The 20,068-nt window shown below is 38.7% G+C and overlaps 1 protein-coding gene across 1 annotated transcript in view; it reads right to left on the reverse strand.

The window, feature by feature from the left end:
• Nucleotides 1-1,152: 1,152 nt before the first annotated feature.
• The window catches only part of THEMIS (thymocyte selection associated), an 80,619-nt gene continuing 61,703 nt past the window's right edge, over nucleotides 1,153-20,068 (reverse strand). The window contains exons 5-6 of the mRNA XM_069851837.1: nucleotides 8,643-8,796; nucleotides 1,153-1,307 (exon numbers count right to left, since the gene is read on the reverse strand). Of these exons, the coding sequence (XP_069707938.1) occupies nucleotides 1,153-1,307; nucleotides 8,643-8,796 (309 nt within the window). The remainder of the gene's footprint in view (nucleotides 1,308-8,642; nucleotides 8,797-20,068) is intronic.

The raw sequence follows: 20,068 nt of genomic DNA on the forward strand, positions 1-20,068 counted from the left end.
TAGTTAAAAGCAAGTTTCATTGTCTCTTTCCTGACTTCTTTACACTACAGAAGAAGTCCCTGTCCTCAGCGGCATGTGGACCAAGGAAGTAATTGAATTATGTGAAGTGCCCTATTTTGTCTCATTGTTCATTCCTTTCTGTAACTTTGGTGTTTCTGTGGCTATGGGCAGGGGAAGATGCAGATACAATACACTGCCCTGGACATCATGTTTCTGATGGGTTTGAGCATTTAAAAAAAAACCAAACAAAAACCCCAGCTTATTACAGATTCAGTGCAACTCTTAAGTCAAATAGACAAGAAATGCTGCATGTCATTTTAAAATAAATACAAAGTACATTTTGAAATAAAATGACACTTCATAATAAAATTATTATTTAAATCTCTGGAACACAACATTTCAATTTTTTTCTGGGTTTTCAGAGTTTCCTTTTAAGAAGAGAAGCAATTCAGCCAAATCAAGTAAAGATCATGGATGGTGCAGCAGTGAGTGAAAAGAGCTGGCACTACACAGTTTCACTCAAATCTAATAAAAAAAACTCTAATCTGTGTTTAGCTGGAAATTATGCTTGGAGCTTTTTGGAAAAATGCCCTCTCTACTAGCACTTTTAGTCTTATACAGACTGCCAGAGTGGAACCTCAAGGATTTCGTGAAAACACAGGTAACGCCTGAAAGCTTTTTAAGAGACAAACCATAGTCATGCACAACAAGACATCCACCTCTAAGTGCAGTTCTTTTCTTCTTTTTAGAGTACTATAATTTGTTACAGCAAACTGGCACAAAACAGAAAAATTGGACAGGCTTTTAAATACAGAGCCTTTATGTGGATTTCAAAGTCTTTATTTGAATTTCTGTGTGGCTTTGCAAGGAGAACTATTGGTCTAATTAACATTTTGTTTTCACCTGGTCTTGCTTGTGTACTTTTATCACCAGACAAACCATAGGTACCACTTTGACAAACGTGACATCACTGGGAGTGACAAGCAGCAGCTCAGAGGTGACTTTCCTGCCTTGCTCGCAAACACTTGAGGCAACTGTGGCAGCTCCCAGGAAAAACTCTTCCTCATTCTGGGAGTGAATGTTACTGGTCAGTCTGAAAAAAAGTCACTCTGCCCACCCTTGTTTATATCCATAAGTGATCATAGGTCACACTCACCTTCTTCCTTCAGAGAGTGCGTGCTTATTTCTAACAGTTGTATCTTGAAATATTTTTCTTATGTTTTCAATTATATTTTCATCCACATAGTCATACTCTTCTTCCTCTTCCTTTTCACTCTCACACTTCCCAAGTGCCTTCTTTGTTAGATCTGTGTAATTAGCAAAAATAATTGGAACAAAATGGAAGACTGCCCTTGTACCAAAAAATATACAATTCATACAGACAACCACAAAAGTAAAAAACAAAGTAAGGAATGTTCTCCTCACTTTTCTGATTTCCACAGAGACCTTAAATGACTTGCTCAAACTCCTGGACAAAATTTGTGACAGATCAAGAATGAAACCCAGCTGGGCATTTTCTAAGAGTCTTAACTCTTAAGAATTCCTCTGCCAATTTTTGCATGCTTGTACTTCAGTCTGCAGACAAACCAGACAATCTGTTGTCCTGCTGGCAGTCCACAGGTAACTGCAAGGTTTTTTAAATTGTTTAAAAAGTGTGAACTCCAACAGTGTAAAAGCAGGCAGATAAAATTGTCTGACCATAACAAGACAAGAGCAATCCACCTGCCATGTGGATAGCCTACAATCCTTGTTGCAAATGTCCTCCCATGCTCTTGTGTTTCATTGCCTGAAAAAATAAGCCTCTACAGCCAGGAAACTGTGGTGTTACCCTGGGATTTCCTAGAGCAAATCCCTCCAGTTTCTTCTTATTCAGAAGGTGATGTAACAGAGATACAGGCTTGCAAGTTTCTTGAGGTTAAAATGAAAAGTTTTGAGATACATTTCTTCATGTCCAGCTAGACCAACCTTAGTCGATACTGAGGACAAACCTTCCAAAAAGCAGTAGCATTTTCTTTCAAGGGCAGAGGCTCTCACCAGAATCCTCTTTAGAGCTCCAGCACTGAAGCAGGCTCTTCTTTGAATCTTGGCACAGCAACAGCTTCTTGTTACAGCTCACAATAGCGAGCTACCGGCTTCTGCCAAAAACTCTCAGGGTCTCCTTTCCTTCCCAGGTGGACCTACTCACCCCTGGGGCTACAGGTAGCTCTGCAAGATGTGTGGAACCACAGATCATATGGAGCAGGACCCCACAAGGATCAGTCACCAAGTGTCCCTCATGCCCCTCTCCAGAGTCACCAAATCCCTTGTACCCTTGTGGTAGGAAAGAGCAGGCGGCAGCAGGTCCAGCCAGGGCTGATAAAACAGCACAAAAAGTTCCCCTTCCAGGAACAGCTCACCCTGGGGGTTTTATGAGGAAGTCTCACATTTAATGAGGCTGAGAGGATACTGTGTTTCTAGAGCAAGAAGTTTCACCTGAAACAGCAAAACAGCGTGAAATGCTGCTTCTGGTAGAGCTGGTCTTTTTTGTTTAATTTGCTATGACATAATCTGAAACCTGCAAATGCACACAAGGCTTTGCAGCCTACCTGCCCTTCCAGCAGGGCCATGCTTGTCAAATGGGTCCTTCTTCATGGGACTGAGCTTCTCAAACAAGAATCCTCCCAAGCTTACTCCTGTGACCACAGCATGCCCCTTCACCAGGAAAATAACTGTATATTCTCCCTGTGGTCTCCAAACCTAACTTGCGTTCCTCCTGAGACTCTCCGCAGCTAAAGCATCTCTCCCTGAAAAACTGGGCAGGACTTATTTCTTCCTGAAGTTGTGATCCTCTCCTTTATTGATTTTTTTAAGGCCGGAAATAACCCTTAAGTTAATCAAGCTGTTGTCTGGCCATATCAGCACAGAGTTTATCATAGACTAATCTACCCACTAGCCCCCCCTGCTACAATTTAGGAATGAGTAAATTAGAAAAGTATCTCCAGATGTAGGCATCAAAAGGAAAAAAAATATCAAATCTCCAAACCTATGATGAGAAACTTAATGAAGTTCTCACCCACATATGTGGCCACTATGTTGTTAATAAGCATTTTCAGGTTTGTAGTTCATTTGCAAGTTGGCCGTGTTTGGTATCAGTAAAAGCAAACTAATGAATAAAACAGGCACTGAAAGAATAAGGTAATCCCTGTGATTCAGCAAGGGAAATATTGTTTGTGCACTTAGACTTGCTAATATGGATATAAAGTACAGATTGCTCACGGATGGCATAGCTAGACTTTCTTCTTTCCTAAACACACACAAACCAAATTATATGCTTCTAAGCAAGACAGCTCAAGGAGAAAGAAAATTAATGTCATCAGGCCAGACTAAATCACAGCTGTCCCCAGTCCCAAGCCTGTGTAGGATGCTTTCTGAAATGTATATATTTACACTTCAATAAAGCATTAAGCAATGAATGGGACAAGCTGAATGATCCCAGGGGAATTCTGAACAGGAAAATCAATGCAATTTGCTTCCCTGACTGAAAAAAAATACTCTATTACCCTCAACACTGAATTACTTCATCAGATATGCCATCTCAGCCTGCTAAGAAAACAAGACTTATGTCACCGTGCTGTCTATCCATCCATCTGTCAATCTCTTCAATACTTTTAGAAGTTTTTTTTTCCAATTTCAGTAAGATTTTAAAAGAAATCTCAATATGGTTTCAAAAGTGAAATTTGAATTAGTTCCTCTATCAAAAGACAAGCATGCAGAACACAGCTGTTACATACTCCATTTGGCACCAGACAGCAGGATAAATCAGCACGTGCATATTGGTTGGCCACTCAACACACACATAGCTCCAGATCTACTCTTTTTCATTTGATAGGAGTACATAAGGGGAGTTTTGGTTATTATCACAGGCGAAGCAGAGGACTGCTAGGGGACAACATATCTGAATACTTATTACACCAAATTTCACTAATTCTGTTCTTCATGGTACGATTTGTATAATTATGTTTGCCTTTATAGTGAAAGAGTAGTCCTCTGCCGACTAAAAATTTCCATTTATTTCACTTGTATCCTTGAGAGGCTAGGAATTGGTCTGTTTTTCTCTCAGAATATACTTGCTGCTTTTTAACAAATTTCAAAGTCACAAACAGTTGTTGTAATTCTCTATGACAGAAGAGAGGGGGTGAAAAAAAAAGCAGGGGACAGAAGTAACACAGCCCATCAGGACCCTTCCTTGAATGCAACCAATGCTAGAAACATCAAATTATGTACCTAGAAGGCTGTACACCTACATGCCCCTGGCCATGACCATAACACAGTCTTATAGCAACAGTAAATATCTCAGTTCAGGATTTATGCTGCATAAATTAACATTCAGTGACATTTATAACATTTAGCGTTTCTACTTATGCCTAACTTGAGAACAATAGTTGTGAATTATTATGTGCAATAACATTGTGAACTAAACATGTTAGGACCACATCCTTATTTCTGAACATCACTTATGTGAAAACGCACAGAACTGAAAGCATATGCATAAGCCAAAGTGTTTTTACAAACAGTAGCATTTTATTTGCTGTGGGCCTGGTTCTGACACTCCTCAGTGCTAATAAGTGCTAATACCTTAGGGGGTCTACTGACAGCTATTGAGCGATAGCAGAATCAGAGCCTCTAACACTAACGGACTCTTCCTTCAGCTGGTATCCATCAACCATTCCTTCATTCTATGATACAGCATATCTTTAAAAACTATTAAATAGTTTGCCACAATCAAAATATTTCATGTGCACTGCAGGGCTCCAATTCATGTATAGTTAGTGTTTGTTCTCCCTCTGGAGTTCCTCATGGAACGCTAATGTCTGGGAAAGTTTAATCTTAGATTTAATTTCTTGAAAAATATTAAGTGTCCTGAAAAGTGACATCTGCTGACCTTTTTCATTGTCCTTTTATTTTTTAGATTTTCTTCTTTATTAATTTTTATTCTATCTTTCTGGCTTTATTGAATTGCTACAAAGAATTTCTACTAACTCATGTCACTTATCCCTATTCATCTAATTCAGAATGCTGAGATTCATATCCCTGTAACATCACCAAAGAAAGAAGAGCTTTTTTTCAAAATAATTCAGAATTCTATGTTTTGCTTTCTAGTTTTGGGGATGTTACGTTTCATTTATTTTAGTACTTGGTTTATAGTAAAGCCCCATAACCAATTGTATTGCCTTAAGTGTTGGGACAGCAAGCTACAGCACAGGGGCAGAAATTTCTTAAATCATCTTTGTTGCCAAATTTAGTAGGCATTATATGTGCATCCGAAATTGCAATCAGAAGGCTACCTCCTTTTTTCCATTCTCCAGCCCACTGGCTTCCTAAATCAAGTGCCTGGAGTCAAAATATATAAACATCTTCCTTAAAATGTCCTGACACGGATAAACAAAATCAACATAAACACTTTTTAATTGCAGACTGCAGCAATTCCAGAAACATAAGCCATGAGCAAAAAGATTAAGTAATGTTTTAGAAACTCCACTTACAAAAAATTTCAAGGTTAAAGAAAAAATTATACAGCAGATTTCTGATGAGAGTTATTATCTTGCAGGTATTGCTACTACTTCTAATGAATTCAAACTCAGTCAAATACTAGCAAATGAGATAATATTGTTAGTGGCCAATTGAGGTTTAATTGCAACAGAAGAAAAAGGTTCAGTTTCTTAGAAACAAAGACAATAAATCCTATCTTTATTAACATGAACTCTGCAAGGAAAGGCAATAGAGGCTTTAAAAGTGAAAGAAAAATGTATTGCTTTTCTTTTTGGAACTACCTGGCCTTTGATAAGAAATAGTCATTGTCTGTGTAACTGGGTTTTTTGAGAACACAGATTCAACATCCTTATTAGGAATTTGAAACAGGTTGGTGCTTTGGAGGGTTCTTAACATTCACCAGTAGAAGTTTAAAGATTAGTCAGTGAATGGTGCATTTCCTCCCACTCAAAACCCACAGGACTGTGTCTGTGTTATTAGTCTTGACATATTTCCTAATCCATTATCTTGTGCATTAGCCGAGCAGAGTATACTCTCTGGAACAGGCAAGCTTGCTGCACACAACAGTAGACTCCTGGGGATCCCTTGGCTGGCCAGGAAGAACTACTATATTATCTAATCCAATCTCCTGTATAATTCTGCAGTTATCTTTGAATTAAACCCAATAATTTTGAGCTATACTAACACACATCTTTCAGAAAAACCTTTAGCTTTGATTTGGGTATGTCAGTGTACAATCTGTCACTTCTCTTTGGTCTAGAATGAATCTGCCTAGTTCAAATTTTTAGCTCACATTATATTCAAATTTAGTCAAAGTTTGTACAGAGACATACTCCAAGGAATCTCATGAAGGGAAACCACAAGGTCCTGGACCTGGGGAAGAATAACCCTACGCAGAAGTACAGGCTGCAGCTGACTGACTGGAAAGCAGCTTTGCAGAGAAAAAAACATGAGGAACCTGGTAGACAAGCTGACCATGAGCCAGCAATCTGTCCTTCTGGCAAAGAAGTCTGACAAACTCCTGGGCTACATTAGGCAACACAGTAGCCAGCAGAGACCCTTACGCCTCTGTCAGCATTGGTTGAGAGAATACCTGTAGTCCTGGGTCCAAATCTATGTTCCCCAGGAGGAGGGACATGAACATCCTAGAGTGAGTCCAGCAAAGGGCCATGAAGGTAATTAAAGGACTGGAGCATTTAAAATGGGAGGGGAGGCTGAGAGGGCTGAGATCATACAGCCTCTTGAAAAGAAAGCTCAGGGAGGATCTTATCACTTCGTATAAATACTTGATGGGAAGATGTGAAGAAGATGGAGCCAGATTCTTCTCAGTGTTGCTCACTGACAAAAGAAACACAAGAGCTAACAAATAATGTCACGGTGGGAAGATGTTTCCAAGTGGAAATATCTGTGTGGAAAAGACATTTCTGAGCGGAAAGAATTGGCCACCTCCCAGTCCTGTTATTGAGCTGAAGCCTTAGTACTTGTAGCTCCAAACTTCTTTTCTCTCAGTTTAGAAACTACTGCACAGTTCCTATACGATGCACAGGACGTGACTGCCTGACTCCACTTCTTGCTGCATGAATTGAGCCTCTGCATTCAGAAAACTTTTTGAAAAATCTTGATTATAAAACCATTATGTGACTTTAGCCTATACAGCTTTCCATGTCTGTGAGGAGTCTGAACCCATCAAGTAAAGCATCTACATGAGCCCTGACTCCTGTGCTTGTGAATAAACCAGTACTCAGTACAAACTTTAAGCCTGGCTTATTTCAGTAATGATGCATGGGGCATGTTTTCTTGAGGTGCAGTCTCCTTCAGCTTCCCATGGCTGCTTCAGCCCATAGAGACTAACCCATGCACCTGATCCAACAGATTCCTGTAGCATGGACAATAATTTTCAAAGCCAGGCCTTGATAATTTGCAAGTAGTTCTCTTGGCACAAAAGGGTACAACCCATCTCATTTTTTTTTTTTCTGGAGTTTAAACAGAGGATACCATCATTTGTAGCTGCCAATATGGAATTTTCGTTTCTATGAAACCTAATCAAATGATTGAACAGTGACAAAATGGAGTCTGCAAGCAGATTTTTCAAAGCCCCAAAATAACAAATTTAAGATTATCTTTCAAAGCAGTCAGATACAAAAATACCTTTCAAAAACCAGTGACCAAATAATCAGCTTCAACAGCAATAAGGATTAGTGAATATTCAACATGCCACAGCAATTCTTCACTATGAAAGTTGGTTTTGTTGCATTTAGAAGTTTCAAAACGAGTAGTTTCAAATAGGTAGTCCTTTTTAGGACACGCTGAGTGAGACAAGACAACAAAGAGAAACTTTACGGGAAGTTCTTATATTGATATCATCAGTTAGCAAATGTTGCAAGGATGAGTATTTGTGCTATAGTTTTCCAAATGTTCCAGTGTTGTAATTAATGTGATGTGGTCATATTTCAGATATAACATGTGACTGACAGGTTAATGAAATAAATTAAATTTTTCATATTAACTGCAGTCTTTTGAATTTGTTCTCTTATCTAGCTTCTCAATTTTAGTATGTTTCCTTTCTGAAAAAGGAAAAACTTGAAAGATGAGTAAAAAAACTAACCAGCTACCACCAAAAATACTTGGGAAATCCAAGCAAATGATGACTTTAAAAACAATTACTGGTCAAGTAATTTGCTCAATAATATATTTTTCTTCAAAACACAAAAATGTAAGTTGAAGACATCTTCATACCTTTAATGTAAATTGCTTGCTCATCTTTAATACCTGTTGGAATGAGCATTTTTTTATAACAGATAATGAGTAAACATCATCCTAAAGCAAAAGGAAAGTGCATCTTTTCCACACGTCTGTTCCTAAAAGCTACTGAATATTCATGTTGCAGTGTCAAACAGAGTTTAACATCATGCTGCTGTTGAGAGTTTGGTTGAATTTGCCTTATGGCATTCATGGAGGAAGAACAGAAACGTTCACTTTTCATCTCTTTTGACTAAGCCACAGCTTCCAAATGAAATCAAACAGGATAATCCTGCACATAAATCCCATACGTAAATCAGGGCTGAGGTTAAGTTCTGTTATATTAATAACTCAAATGATTAAGCTTAACTGACCTTTAATCATGCTGGTTTCCACTAAGGTAGCTTTCCCAGCCATGTCCTTCTTATTCTCGCGATGCATCAAATTGTTTTCACAATTAACTTGTAATTCCAAAACATCAGCAGCTTGATTTGAGCACAACTTCTTGGTGGTGTCTATACAGAAATTCTGAAATTACATAGAAGAGCACATCAATTTTACATGTTAATTGTTACTCCAAACTGGATGTTTTCAGAGATGTGACATGCAAGACCAACATTTTTTCAGTTACTTCTGTGAATTTTAACCACAAATCTTCTGTTTGTCAAAGTAAATCATTGATTAAGTTTACCATAATGCTTGTCTTTGAGACACATTCATCAGAAAATAACATGAATACAAGGCACTGTAACACCCTGGGTAAAGAAATTACCTTGAAAACATAACTCCAGTTTTTCTTTTCTTTTCTGTTCTCTTTTTGGTTTAGTTTTTTTTTTTTGGTATATGGAGTCATGCAAACACAGGAGGGAGATTTATGTATCCCTTTTGGTTGACAGAGTTTTCTTTCAGATTAACTATTTTTATTGTGTCAATTATTCATTTAATGAGTCGTGCTACATATTACATCACAAATTCATATAGTCTGACATTTTGATTACATTTATCCAGAAGCACTCATAGTATAGTGAGTATAGTTTGATGATAGCAACAGGCAATTATGGAGTAATTAACTATAGTTTTAGCACATTACAGAAAGTAAGTTATATGGCTCATTACTTGCACCTCTTGAAATTCAGGCTTGAATATTTACATTTCCATAATACTGATTTTTAAAAAATTTTATTCTCAGCTATTTATGTCATAAATTCTTTCAGTCAAATATGCGGTTTTCATCTGTGTCAATAAGAGTCAATAAGAAGTGTCAAGAAGTATATATTCAGTGGAGCTATACAGTAGCTGCAGTGGAGGTACAGTACAACTGCAATCATTATATCATAGAGTAGGTTTTTTTAATTCAAAATCAAATGTAGATTTTCATCTGCAATGAAACAGGCCATCCTGTTCAGAGAGAGGAGCCCATGTTGGCAAAACTGACAGTAGCTACACAGTAATCATTTCTGATCCTTTCAGAATTAACCCACAATTTGTGAAAGCACAACACAAGCCTATATTTTATGACAATCTGTTCCTTTTGAAAACAGATATCAGCTAGAAACAAGAAGATCAGTAGTAACTGAAATAGAAAATTTGAGAGAGTATATTAAGAAAAACAGATGAGGATGAAATCTGTGAAATGTTTGGACAATTTTCTTCACTGCTTGGGTTATGGCATGACATAAGTGGAAGACCTTCATTTTTTTACCTAGAGTAATCTACAGTAGTTTTCTCTATTTTCTAAAATAAACACTGCAAGCTCAATCTGCAGGGGCTGACTGAGTTACAATACTAAATGCAAGTCTGTGCATCACGGGCTGTACAGTGCTGGGTAGTGCTCTCCTTGACTGCAAAAGAGCCTCTGAGGTCAAGCAAACTTTAAACAGTGATGTAATTCACAAAAACTTCAGGGATTTGTACAAAAAGAAGTAAAGCCGAGAAATATTTTGCAAAGAAGACAGAAATGTCTGAAGTTCTTTACAGCAGAAAATTAAAATAAACCAGTGGAAAAGGCACTGTTCAAACTAGGTCAATGCTCGGCTAGTGTAGTCTGGTATAGTTTCCTTGAGACTGTAGGTCCTTTACCTTCCTTCCACCAACTACGTGTGGCCTTTCTTTGGTCTCCAGTTCTTTCCTCAGTCATCTGCACCTAAACATGCCTGTATGCGCCACCTGTTTTTTGCCTGTATGGCTTGGCGATATGAACATGCACGTTGCAGGTAATTATTGAGAAATGTCCATCTTCTGCTCACTTAAATAGGATTTTTTTCAAAGATGCTGCTAAACTTGTCCTTTCCTCAGTATCAGTCATAACAATTTATCACAAATGAAAGGTCTTGGATAAGGCAAGGAAAAATCATGATTCTTAGGCAGATTCTTCCTGTATTTATTTGGCATACTTGGAACACTGAAAGCTTTCACTTGAAAGTCAGGTTTCAGGCAACTAGAGAACCTTAATTTAAATAATACACATAGACAAAACATAATATTTTTTTAAAAATCATTAATTCTCTTATTTTCTAGTCAGCTCCTTATTTAGCATATTAATCCTAGCAATCAATATAATGAATTAGTATGTGATTATTTATTTTGCACTGATTTAGCTAACTAAAACCAAGTCTTGTTACCAAAACTGAAAGATCCTCTCATTAAGAAGAACATGACTGAAGTCTGTGCTAATCTTATCAGACACTGTGATACAAGGGTTACATGGGGCACCCTGCAAACAAATTAAAATATGCACAACTCAAACATTTAAAACCAAATAGGATTACACAAACTGGATTGTCACTTCACTCTATGCTGAAATCTTATATTGCTTTAACATTCTAAATAGCACTGTAGGTAACAGTTATACTAGAGACCAGCAGAGATAAGATGATTTTTTAAACTATACAAGAGTGAAGTCTTATGTTTATCTTTCAACTACTAGGCAGGCTTAACAGCACAGGGTTTCCACCTACATGGAGTCATTGTTCCACTAATTTTAAGAAGCCAGGATGTCAGCTATGTTTTTCAGTACTGTTACTACCAGAAGAAACAATAAGTCAATCAAAAACTTATTATCTGAATCACATCATTTATTACTACAGCCTATTTGTGAAGAAACCCCAGATCCCAGCATTTGGAAAATCCAGCCAACAGCTACAGATGTGTGAACTTGAAGTTTTACTCCAGTGGGGAAGCACTGTGTATTACATCTCTAGGTTTGTTCATTGTCCAGAAATGACTCAGAAGACAAAGCATAAAGCTAGGAAGGTAAGGTAGTATAAGACTGTGTCATCCCTCTCAGGAAATAGGAGGTGTTACATCAAACAGACTACAAAAAATTGTGAGAGTTAAGGTGAGAACTAAAGGGCTGGAGATGCATCACTTCAGTAAGAACAGAACTTTCAGCATTTTGCAGAAGTTGCAGGCAAGTGCAGAGTTTATGTAAGATGCGTGAACTGAAAACACTGCAGTAGCAAACTGAGCTTCAGAGTGAACAGTTTGAATAATTTCCCTTGATTACCTGAAGAGTTTAAAGCACTACATTTTGGTGGCCTGTGTGCGTGTGTGTGTGTGCATGAGCTCACTTCAACAAACAAGTCTTCCCTTTGCTTATACTCCCTAGAAGCTGTGAAATCTGATAGCAGTTCTTATTCTTATGAATGACACTGCACAAATAGCAACAATTTGCCTACTACAGCCCTAGTCGCATAAAATCTGATCGAAAAATGCCAGTTTTCCCTTCAATTTGACTGTGTACTAGAATCCCACTCTCACAGCTCCAAGTTGCATTCTCCTCTGGCTTAAAAAATTCAGGTTATTAATATTTGTCTCACTGTATTTCCTCCATTGCTATGTCCAATTATTTTTTTAACTAATTTACATTTCTGATGCCAATATCATGTGGCAATGAGTTCCAGAGTTTATCTCTGCATTGTGTAAAATTTCCTTTTTTTTTTAAGTCTTACCTCATAAATTCATGCTGCTGCTGTCACCCTCCCCCCCTTTCATTTTCTCCCTGCATTCAGGTTTGGTTTTTTTTTTCCTTTTCCCTGAGTTCTCTCTTCTTCAGGTTGAAGAGTTTCTAGTCTATTTAATATTTCCTCTTGCAGTAGCCAAATTGTAACCCATGACGCACCAGCTTCTGACATTCCAGCTTCTTTGCAATGTACAACCTAAAACTACTGAAGACAGTCCATATACTGTACATACTTCAGACAACACAGCAGTATTTGGTCACAACTGCTCAGTAAGCCAAGAAAATAGCAAAGGAGTTCTTACAAATAAATAAACAAACCAACCAACAAAACCAATAAAAAACCCACCCCAACTTTGAAGGGGCTCAGCAAAACTAGCGTAACCTCTGTAATACAATAGCAAGAGAAACTCTTAAAACAAGTCACGAAAAAAAAGGGTTGTTAAATCTGTTTACAAAAAAAAAAAGAAAATAATACATGTGTGCATAATATAAATTATTGTTTTGGTGGGTTCTCTTTTTTTTTTTCTAAAGGAAATAAAGCCTCAACAGGATCTAGAATCTAGAACATTCTGAGTAGAGAAGAAGGAACAACATTTGTTTAAAGAACTGAAAAATGTGGGAGTAAATATGAAACCAACAGCTGTCATAGACTCTGAAACTGCTGTGAGAGATGTAGTGGCATAAACCAATCTGACAAAACTATGCTTTTCCAGACAGAAAGTCAAGCTGTTATATGATTACAAATGACTCTAGTGAAGAGGAGCACTCATTTGTCAGAGCAATCAGTGCTGGACATGGCACTACACCTTTGGAGTACATTTATTATGAGTCACCCATGCTAGTAGATACAGATCATAAACCTTTTACGGCAATCTTTAAAGACAGCTTGGAGTGGCACTCTGCTGCCTTCAGAAACTCAAGCCAAAGCTCTAGATTTACACCTTTACTTTGGCATATACTGCACAGGTACATTTATCTGTAAAATGCTTAATTGCTGCATGCACCTATCCACCATAAAAAAAAAGCTCTGTATGTAGAATGAAAATGCAATGAATGATTTTGCAGTACAAACACATTTCACTGATCCCAGACAAAAAAAGCCAATTTATCCCCGCAAGCTACAGTGAAGATGCTGTAAGAAAGTTGCACAGTATTGTATTCATGGGGAAGTCAAAACCAGGCTGAATAAAGCTTTAGCTTTTAACATTTTGGAGAATATTTTATGGAAATTATGAGAGAAGGGTATAGAGAGACATATCAGTCTAAGTGAGACAGGGAATTCATATTTGCTGCTGTATACAAATAGTTTATGAGTTTCAGAGCAACCTACAGAATGACAACCTACCTACACCATTTTGCTCCAGCCTTCCTTTTATCTGCATGACTTTCTGTAGGAACAGTCTGGAACTGCAGTAAATCACGCTTTGATTCCCATATGGTATCAATTCAGAACTAGGGTTGGTGCTATCACAATCAGAGCCTTAGACCATCCTGAAACACAGATCTGAATTATTTTCTAGTTTGTAAGAGCATAAGGTGGAGTGACTACATTCTGGAGTAACTACATTGATCAGATTTACGCCAATGTTAGTCAAAATAAAACTTCATCCACTGTATGACTAGGAGTAGAAATGAATACTTCCACTTAACATATACAAATTCAAATAATGGGAACACACACATGGAAACTGCTGACATCTCTCAGGAAATTTACATTATTATGGCAGACAGTTAGGACTGATTTATTCCACTTGAAAGGAAACAATTACCTTTAGATTATTACTCGTTTGTATCCCAAGGTAGCCTTCTTGCATGATCTATTGGCAAGCCAACTTATCTTGCATATCAAGATAATTTTTGCAAGGGCGCAGTGTACCCATAGTTAAGGGTACTGACAAGAGTCTATGATTTTGTAGTAAAGAATTTTAACAATCTTCCTCATTGCACTGATTCCAGTACATGATATCAAGCCTTCATTTTCCACAGTCCATTGGAGTGTGGAAAGGGAGAAGAGCTAGTTAGAAGATGCTTCAGAAAGGCCATGGGCCATAAAGAGGATCCTCATTTAGCCTCATTAACATACAGGATGGGAGCACTTTGGAGAATTATTATTTGCCTGCAGAATTCATAAGGTAATATAAACTACAGATCAACTATTTTTGCCAAAGAAGGGATCAAGGTTATACCATTTCAAAGAAAGGAACAAAATTACATTAGTTCATGAGTTCTTCTCTGCTTAAAAGGGACAAGAATCATCTGATCAAACTACATTTTGTTTTGGTCAGGGTTCAATCTCTTAACAGGTTTGTCACTCACATGGTATGTTTTGTACACGTTAACAATATTACAATTAATTTGACTTCCACTGTCAATAGGCTGGGGTTTCCCAAGGATTAAAATAGGGATGCTGTGTAATAAAGTCACGACAGATTGTAGTCAAGACGCCGCTGTAGGTTCATGCTTAGGGTTCAAACCATGCATTTAAAGAACAGTATTTTCCTAAAAGTAGAGACAGAATTAGTTTATCCCTGTCCAGAGTTTGGATAAAAATATTTAGATTGAAAAAGCAAAACAAACCAAAACCAAAAGAGGGCAGAAAGCCCAGCTTTAGGTATATTAATTTCTATTTAAAATAAGGTATCAAACTGAACAGTGTTGGAGAAACCAGCGGCACGTGGACTGCTCAGGATTTTCCCCTCCACGCGTTTTATCTGGGCGCTTGAACAAATATTCCGACGACGATCCGACTGAAAAAGAACCAGCGGCGGAGGAAACCACCTTTCTCCCAGCACAGGAGAAGCCGCTCTGGTTTGGGGGGTCTGGGCGGGGGGGTCGGGGTCCCCGCTAGATGGCGGCATCCCCTGCCGCATCCCCGTGCGCTGCCGCCGAGCCGAAAGCTTGCGAGAGGGCTCACGGGGCAGCGGCAAAGCACTGGGTTAAAAACCTCGCATGCAAACTGTCCCTGGCAAAGATATCTCCTCCTGGTCCGCCCCTCTCCCTCCATTTGAAACCCCCGAATTCACCGTTGTGTCTGGGAGCAGGCAGAAAGAAAATATCCTTGCTCGGATTTGATGGCTTCTTGGGGCGATGATACGCGGCGCAGTGTTAAAATCTGATAATTAAACAGGCTGAGGTTTAATAATTTGGGAGAGCAGCAAATGGGAGGGGGGAAGGATCCAGCCAACGAGATGACCTATAAAGAAGTGCTGTTGTATGTGCGTGATACACGCTTTTCAGGGGAATTTGATGAGGGCTTTAAGGAGGTAGTTAAATACTGACACTTTTCACGGATGGTTCCCACAGTTCACATAAATATTGTACGGGTGATTGAGACAAAATAAGTTGCATTATATTATCAAAAATAATTTAAAAAAGGCACAAGAATGCACCGCTATTACATTTTACTAAAATTCTTTCCTTGCCCCAGAAATTCAGAGCCCCGAGATTTTTGTTCTTAATTCAATGATTTTCATGTACTCATTCACTGCACACAGTACTCATTTAATCAATTATTGTTGAATGAGATCTTTTTTCTTTCCCAAAATATGTCCCAGAATAGCGCACAGTACATCTCAAGAGACTTAAAATGGAGCTTTGCTACCAAAGGGGCTTTTATGTCAATGGGTAACTAGAGCTGTCAACCTCTTCACAGACGCTTTTCTCCCACTCCGTGTGTATACAAGCAAAAGAAAACAGAAAATTATGTTGGGCACCCTTGAGTGGCCTGGGACAAACCAAGGCTGTCTTATCACAAAATCTCCAGGCTTACACATTCAGCTATTAGTGTTACAAACCAAGCAGCTTAATTTCAAATATTTTTTTACAATAGTTCAAACTCAAAATGCAGAACTACATAGTTCCCTCCCAGGCCTATCTCTTCCCTCTCTTCTCCTGCTAAATACATAAAGGGGGAGCACTTGTTCCCCAGAGCCTCAGAGCAGAGAACAATTTTTTTTCATCTTTACGGTAGTATACATGATATCAGCATTACATTTCTTTTTGCAGTTAAGTCTTTTTCTTAAGGACTGTTTTTTTCTGAGTTCTTAGTCTTAAACAGCACATTCTTTATTCAACACGCTGCAGTGAAAGGTAAGTACTGTTTTCTGCATTTTGCATACTGGCAAATTGAGATGTGCTTTTTTTCCACATAGCTTCATAAAGTGAATAGAAACCTGGGAGGTCCCCCCAGTTATCACCTTTCCATGCAGCCTGCCTCCGTGCCTTCACTGCTAGCAGCACTGCCTGCCCACCCTGCTCAGTGATTGCAGCCACAATCCTGAGGGCTCCACTACAGCAATTAGGCCTGGGCTGTCTCCGATTGGGCAACCAAACACAGTTAGTAGCCACCTGTGAAAATCCTGGTTTCCACAGCACTCACAGTATAAGAAGGCAACCATGAACTGAAATGACAAGAGGACCCCCTAGTTTGATCTGTTAACCTCAAGCCAGGCTTTGCACCTCTCCTGGGCTACTCACCTACTAAGCATTGAAGTTCTTGAGAGAAAAAAAGTGTTCCTAAGATGAAAATTAAGATCTGCTTCTGTATTACAAATACATCTCACCTTGGCAAATGGAAGTGCTTGTTTGTTCAAAGACTATGAAATGTTGTATTTTGTGAAATCACCACTTAAGCAGAAGATGAGAATTCTTCTAATTTATCTTAATGGGACATTAACTGGAAATTTAATTACAAGGGAGAGCTAATTATCTGCAGGTTTGCCAAACTGCAGATGGAATCTACTCAGCAGAATGAAATCTAAATGCTGAAGCTGATGTCAACATAACCGCAGTTCAGTGAGGGGAAAATTTGAATTGAAACCAAATTTAAACCCCCAAATTTTCCTGTAAGTCTTGACATAGAATCTCAAACGAGGCACCCTTCGCTGCACTGTTTCCCCAGCTGTCTTTCCCTCAATTCTCAGATCTTCTCTATCACTAAAAAATGAAATAACAGCCACACTGGTTCAGGTCAAAATAAGTCTCAACTCAGTTTCTTTGCCATTGTCCTGAGCAGACACCAAGGAAGAGTAAGGGCAGAACAAGGTGATCTGCCTGGTTCAGATACACTCTCAGCCTCTTACTATTTTCAGCTCAGGGAATTTCCTGACTTTGACGTGGTTTGTCTATTAGCAACCCTCAAAGGGTCTCTTGCAAATATTTGTCCAGCCTCCCCTTGAACTCCTGATCCACTTCCAGCCTTGTTACGTCTCCCCTTGGTCTGCATGCATCCTGACCCATTTCCTCTAATTGTGGCCCAGCAGAGAGTGGGGAGGGGGAGGAGAGGCGGGGCAAGTTTTTAAAATAAATTGTTTTCAAGTTCTTACTGCTGTGCTGCCCTTCCTAGCATGATTCTGCAAGTCCAGCTGCAGAGCTCACGCTGTGCTTCCTCTTACTGTATGACAGAAAATGCTGTGTGTGGCAGACAGCAGCCTCAGGAAAGCAGCAGGACACCGCGATGGTAGGAATTAAATACTTCAGATCAGATTCAGATCTCAGAAACTGGGTGTAAATCTGGAGTCACACTGTACAGTTTCAAAGCGTTACTCTGGATTTACTCATTCGTGGCTGAGATCAGCATTAGGCTTCATGTTTTTTAAAATAATCTGGTTCTGGTTTCCAGGCCACAGTAGGGAATGAAACAGCAGGAGTGAAAGGAAAAATGGGCTATTTTATTAGTAGAATGCATTGCTAGTCAAACAGGTATTTCTGCAACGTTTGGATCCCTTAAAGAATTTTGCCTTCTCACACATGTGTACACATATAAATGTACACAACATGAGCATATAAATATTTCAGCTTGCCCACGAGAAGCTAGCCCGTTTTGGTAGAAACAAACTATTCTGCCCCATTTTTCACTTCCCTCTTTGTTCTTTATTCTCTGACATAATTTTGAAGCTCTGACACTGAATTCACTCACAGCTGTGTTAAACTGCATATGGGTGGTTAGCAAACCTGGCCAAGCTGCAGGGTTTTAGGTTTGTTGTCAATACTGAAAAATATTCTGAGAAGGAGATGGATTCTTCCTCATCAGAAAGGATGTTTGCATTCTGGAACTCCTGGCAAACGGGGAAGTGCCTACCTCCTAGAAGATTTTCGCTTCTAATTACAAGTACGTATCAAAACTATTAAAAGGGAATTTTTTAGTCTGTTTCAGTCTGTTGAGATTTTAGATTTTTAATTTCCTCGTTTCAGAGCAGGGAACAAAAAGTAAGGGGAGGGAAGGCTTGCAAGAGTGCAAGCTTACCAGTATCAAAATGAAACTGTGTAATATACAGTTTCCTCACTTCTGTGTCCCAACCCTGTCTCTGAACCACCATCCCTACAGCTAGAGCAGGCCTGAGAGCTCTCCCTGGTTATCTCCATGACAAATGGCAGGCTCTGGTCACAAGCCCACTTCAGATCCAGACTCCAGATTCAAACCCCGAGCTGCCTCAATACCAAGCTGTGAGGATGAGATTAAATGTCCTCCTCTGCTCATGACTGTTCCACAGCACTTTTGTTATATCCACTCCACCTCTAGGTTCTCTCCAGAAAGGTGAGTTTGTAGGCAGACAACACTCCAGTGGTCTTGAGAGCTTCTGTGGCATTTCTAAGGCCTTTTAAGCCCGTTAAAAAAGAGACAGGGAGAAGAGAGGATCTGTACAAAACCCAACCTGTTATTTCTTGGATCAGTATTAAAAACTGGCTTGCAAAAAAACAACTGGGAAGTCATCCTAGTAAGCAGCATGGAAAACAGTGACAGTGGTCCTTTGCTCATACACTAAGAAAAGTTGAATAGCAGAAGTTTCATATTCAACCATTTTACATTGTATTGTGGAAGTCAAGACTTATAATGCACATGTTCATATTAATGTATAATGGATTAGTTTGTAGGACACAGATGGATGTGCCTTACAACAGACTTCTTCCAACTCAGCACCACTGTGCTTTGCCTCTTCTATCTGCTTCCCTGTGGTTACATGGCATTTATGTGTCTTTTTTTTTGCTTGACACTCATTTCTGTTCCTCCTAAAGGAACTGTTCTGGAGACAGTATTTATTCATTTTCAATGTATTCTGTTTATTTAGGATACTATTAAACAGATGAGCATAAAAACGTACCCACCATCTTTATTGCAGAGCTATGGCTTAAGTTATAGATGAAGTAAAACACAGGTGAACTAAAATTCTTCCAGTACTGCCTCTTAAAATTATACTGATTTTCACTAAAATAAGCTAAATCAGATGAGAAATGATTAAGCCCAATCTAAATCTAAAATTGTTTCACAACTACAAAACACATAAAATGATGGAAAAACTGTATATTAAAGAGAAGAAAGAGGAAGTCATTTAGGAAAGAGAAATTTTGTCTTTTACAATTCCTCAGAGTTATTTCAACTATGAAATAAATCACAGTATTTTTGTGAATATGAATCCTGTTGTGTAAACCAAATGCACATGCTATTCCGTGTTTGGAACTGAAAATTTCAGAAAGGGAGCAGAAAATGGACCTTCATATTGTTCACCACCACCTCCTCCTCCTCCCTCCATCCCTTGCAAATCCTACATATTTGTATTGTATAATCAATGAACAGCACAGTTAACAAAGAAACAGCATATAATCTTGTCAGATCCACCACACTCCTTTCTACATCTTGTGGTGAAAGGCAAAGGCTGTGTTTGCCGCGAGGGACTGCCAACATGGGATCTCAAAACAAACAAGATCTCTTCAGCAGGTCTGTCAGGACAAATGCCAGCAAGTCGGGTGGACTGGCTAAAGTGGTGTGTTGTAATTGTTTACCCTGTTATTCCAAGCCATTTTATCAGAACCAGAGTGTGAAAATGTCCTATCATGAATATT

Source organism: Phaenicophaeus curvirostris, chromosome 2, assembly GCF_032191515.1.
Source record: "Phaenicophaeus curvirostris isolate KB17595 chromosome 2, BPBGC_Pcur_1.0, whole genome shotgun sequence".
Lineage (NCBI taxonomy): Eukaryota > Metazoa > Chordata > Aves > Cuculiformes > Cuculidae > Phaenicophaeus > Phaenicophaeus curvirostris.